Source organism: Micropterus dolomieu, linkage group LG21 (assembly GCF_021292245.1).
Source record: "Micropterus dolomieu isolate WLL.071019.BEF.003 ecotype Adirondacks linkage group LG21, ASM2129224v1, whole genome shotgun sequence".
NCBI lineage: Eukaryota > Metazoa > Chordata > Actinopteri > Centrarchiformes > Centrarchidae > Micropterus > Micropterus dolomieu.
In genome coordinates this window covers 30534900-30539329 of record NC_060170.1, presented here as the reverse complement: position 1 = coordinate 30539329, position 4430 = coordinate 30534900, and the positions used below count along the sequence as shown (strand labels likewise).

The 4430-nt window shown below is 44.4% G+C and overlaps 1 protein-coding gene across 1 annotated transcript; it reads right to left on the bottom strand.

The window, feature by feature from the left end:
* Window positions 1-556: 556 nt before the first annotated feature.
* Window positions 557-3906, bottom strand: fzd10 (frizzled class receptor 10). The gene has a single exon (XM_046036054.1). The coding sequence runs from the start codon at window positions 3022-3024 to the stop codon at window positions 1273-1275; it is 1752 nt and encodes a 583-aa protein (XP_045892010.1). The 5' UTR covers window positions 3025-3906; the 3' UTR covers window positions 557-1272.
* Window positions 3907-4430: the final 524 nt, after the last annotated feature.

Genomic DNA, 4430 nt, shown 5'->3' with positions numbered 1-4430 from the left:
ATCCTTTTACATTATAATGTTGTTTTCGATGCAGCCACATGGGGACAGACACAAGTATCCCATTGTTTCTTTATGAACACTGAAAAACATGAATAGATTTGTCCTTGCTTATGCTTCCAGTGTTTGTTGACTTAATCACCAACATGTTAAGCATGGTGACATCCTTTCTTTACATGTAAGTGCAATATTTTTTTCCAATAGCAAGAAATATACAGTGTACATACAACATTTATGAGCTGGTCTGAACTGGCCATAAAACCAATCACTTATTACTATCGTAAAAATTATCTTTTGTCGCCTTTTGTTAATTATTTACGAAGCGATTCTGAACGCCAAACATGTTGGTAAAACTCAGCTCTGACACACCATCACATTCATAAATTATGGTTAATGATTTTTTGATTTTATGATGTATTAAATGATGGCTACAACCTGGCTGTAGATAAATAGTAAAAACGAAAGCTCTATGCAGCTGTATGAGAATAGAGGCTCGCTCCAACAGAGGGAAGGACAACACAGTGGCAACACACAAATCCGTCTTTACAAACATTAAAACTAGATTTAAAACTAGAACGTTTTATTCATTTTTCTATAAAATCTCAAGTTTTTTAGAAATATATACAAACATTCCCTTGTGCTATAAAACAGCAAAGACAAAAAATGGAACACTCAACGGCGTGTACAAATAACTAATGAGTGCTTGATTAATTTATGGCCGGGATTTGCCTCACAATGGACAGTTTGTAAGGTCCTGAGCGCTTTTCAACAGCTGCTCTCATTCCAGTTCAAACATATATGACACTGCCTCGATTTCCATTAAAAAAGCCTCCAAACACAACACTCATCTCTCTGACCATTTGCCTCCATTGTCCATGGGGTCCTTTCATTGTCTGTAATCTGTTACTAACAGTACAAGTGTCTTTTTTGCCTGTAAGGAAAACATCTATTGCACATTATTCAAGTAACCCCATGGCACATCCGAATGGTTTATTCCACTCTTTTTGTCTGGGAAACAATAAGATTTTTTTCCTCTACCAAGTTCCTCAATAGGATAAGTGAATCCAGGAGTAGCAGATTTTTTTCTCAAACAATGACAGCTCTTGTTGTGTGAGATGGCTCAAGATAGAAAAAAACCCCACATTGCATGATCTTCAATACAGTTTGCATAAATAAAACATAAACCTTGATTCTTTTGATAGCACTCTGATTACAAAGTCTCATTTAGGTAAGGGCTTTACAAGTAGTTTTGGGGTTCATACAAAGAGAGCCAGTTCATACACATGTTGGAGGGGCCCGTGTAGGCTCATACTTAGTACTGTGCCCTTTGAGAGTTGGGTGAGGTTTGATGTAAGGCCTGCTGCTGGTGAACACGCTGGCAGCCTTCCTCCTCGTCCTCTTTTTTAGCTTCCTGCTGAACACATTCTGCCACGACTGCAGTGTCTTTGAGGTCCAGATCCACATGCCGCTAGTGATGCCCACCACCAACAGCATGAAGATCTTCACCATGAAGATCTCAACAGCGGGTATGGAAGTCTTCATGACACACTCGTCTGACTCTGGCCCGCTGCTGTCCACACACTTCTGCTCCCCTGCCAGGATGCGCCAGTAGTCCATGTTGAGCCTCTCGTAGAAATAGCAGGCGATGACGCATGTGGCCGGGACAGTGTAGAGCACAGAGAAGACCCCGATGCGAACCATCAACTTCTCAAGCTTGTCTGTGTTCTCCCCCTCCGTTTTCATTATCTTACGAATGTGGAAGAGGGCCACGAAGCCAGACAGCAGGAATGAAGTGCCAATAATAAGGTAGCAGGAGAGAGGAATAAGCACAAAGCCAGTGAGAGCTTTGACATCCATGCTGCCAACGTAGCAGACGCCCGTCAGCTCATCCCCCGCCACCTTCCTCATCACCAGGATCATGATGGTCTTTACGGCCGGGATGGCCCACGCTGCCAGGTGGAAGTAGCTGCTGTTGGCCTCGATGGCCTCATGACCCCATTTCTTCCCTGCAGCCAGGAACCATGTGAGGGTCAGGATAACCCACCAGAGGGAGCTGGCCATGCCAAAATAATACAGGATGAGAAACACAATAGTGCAGCCGGTGCTCTCCAGACCCTCCTGGATAATATACTGGACCCCATTGTCTCTGTCACAGGCTATTCTGTCAGCTCCTACAAAAAGTCGGATGAGGTAGCCCACAGAGTAAACACAGTAGGACATAGAGAGGAAAATGATCGGCCTCTCGGGGTATTTAAACCGCTGCGGGTCTATGAGGAAAGTGAGCACAGTGAAGGCACTGGAGACAAAGCAGAGGATGGACCAGATGGCGATCCACACAAGTGAGAAGTGCTTGTCTCCCTGACTCCAGTATACATCCACTTTGGGGTAGCATTTGGGGGCACAGGACTCACTTTTCTCTACAAAGTGGAACTTGCCAGGATTGCTGCACGTCTGCTTGCTGGCACTGTCCTTAAGGTGCAGGTCCTGCCCGCTCAGAGGCCGCTGTGGCCTGAAATCTGGAGGCTGTGTGTGGGAGACTTTGGGAGGCTCATCTGAGCCGTTGTTGGGCGCCTCCATGCAGAGGTTGTTTGGGTCGTTTTTGGTCGGCAGCCGGGAGCAGTCCAGGGAGTCCGGCCAGGGGAAGTTAAACTGTTCCAAGATAGGTGAGCACTTCAGCTTGACCTGCTCACACATAACTCTACATGCTGGGATGGGGTTGGACACCTGCTCTGTGCACATGGGAGCATACAGTGAACACAGGAAAAATTTGAGATGACTATGGCATCCAAACTGTATCAGTGTGGCAAACTCCTGCAGCTTTATTGCTGCCTCTTTTTGGTCATCGTGGCCCATAAGATTTGGCATGCGAGTCATGTTGTAGCCAATGTCTTTGCACTGGGGGATGTTGATCTGCTGACATCTCCCCTCTCCTGACCAGTCCGGTTCTATTGAGCTAATGGCTGAACCCCCACCGTTCCATAGCACCAGTAGCACACAGATGAGGCTCAGGTTAACAGTTGAACGCATTCTCCCCTCTTGATTTAAAGAAAAAAATAGGCCAAATGTTTACCAATACCACAACACAAAAGTTTGTTTCATTAAAAAGTCAGAGATGAAACCTAGCTGGTGCGAGTGTGAGTCAGATCAATATGTAAAAACTTACAGAACTATCTGTTGCAAGACCATCGTTTCCTCATTTTAGGTTTGGAGAGTTTAATAAAAACACAAGTCCTGCATTGGTCCAAGAATGTTTTCTCGCTGGAAGTAGAGTGCGCTCAGGTCCATGCTTTCAAGCGCTGAGTTTGTGGCTGAACTGTTGGAGCTACTTGTTCAGTCTCTGGCACCGTGAATAGTCTACTGTGAGTGAAACGGAATGGTTATGTGTTCCGATGTGTTCCGTACTTGGATCCAAGAGCCTCACTTGCCCGTCGTCACGTTTCATGCCACTTTTCCGGAGTATGTGTCTTTGTAGCAGTGCGGATCCCGTCCTTGAGCGACAACTTGGAAAAAACAGCAAAAATATTTTACTCCAGTCCTTTATGCGGCGGGGGTAGCTGTTCACAAGGCACCCGAAGCAATTAGTCAGCCAGCAAAATAAGTGAAATAAATATCCTCCGTTATAATAATAAATGTGTCCCACAAACGCAGGATTATGCTCCTCCGTGTGCAGGCAGTTTGATGCGTTTGGTGGCAGCGCTCGTCTGAGCTGGTCGGAGACTCCGTCCCGGTCTAACCTGCCAAAAGATCCGCCTTCAAAGACAGCTGCTTTGCATAAGAAAGATGACACTGACACGCGGATTATTTTCAAATCGTGCGGAACAGCTTGTTCATTACAGTAGCTTCAAAGGCTCACAGCAAACTTCCTTCTCTCTATTTGTTTGTGCTCAACCAAAAACTTCGACTAGAGCAGGAAAGAGACACGTTTTATGAGAATCCCAAAATGTTGCGCAATACGGCTCACAGACGCACCGGTCCAGAGGCGTACCAGAACCAGGGCTCTGGTTGAAACTGATGGCCCTATGTCACGGCAGGGCAAGTTTTTATTCTTTTCGCCCCGTTTTATTGTTTTCCATTGCAAAATAAATTTTAGAATGCATCTCACCTCTACAAAACAGCTAAGACAATGTCAGACATAACACAGCTATCACTGCAATCCACACTTTTTAAAAACATTTCTTTTTCTTTTCTTTCTTTCTCTTCTATTTTTATGTTTTACATGTTTTTACACGGACCAGTGTAATATTTGATCATGCATGAAGAGTTTTATATTGGCTAAGTGGTCAAAATAAAATATATTTTAACTTCAACTAAGGATAGCCTATGGCTTAAATAATAGGATAAGCCCTATGAAAACTCATTTCAAATTGTCCTTACTGCACAATAAGACATGACCAAACATGCATATGTCTAAAAACAGAGGTGATGCTGTTCTC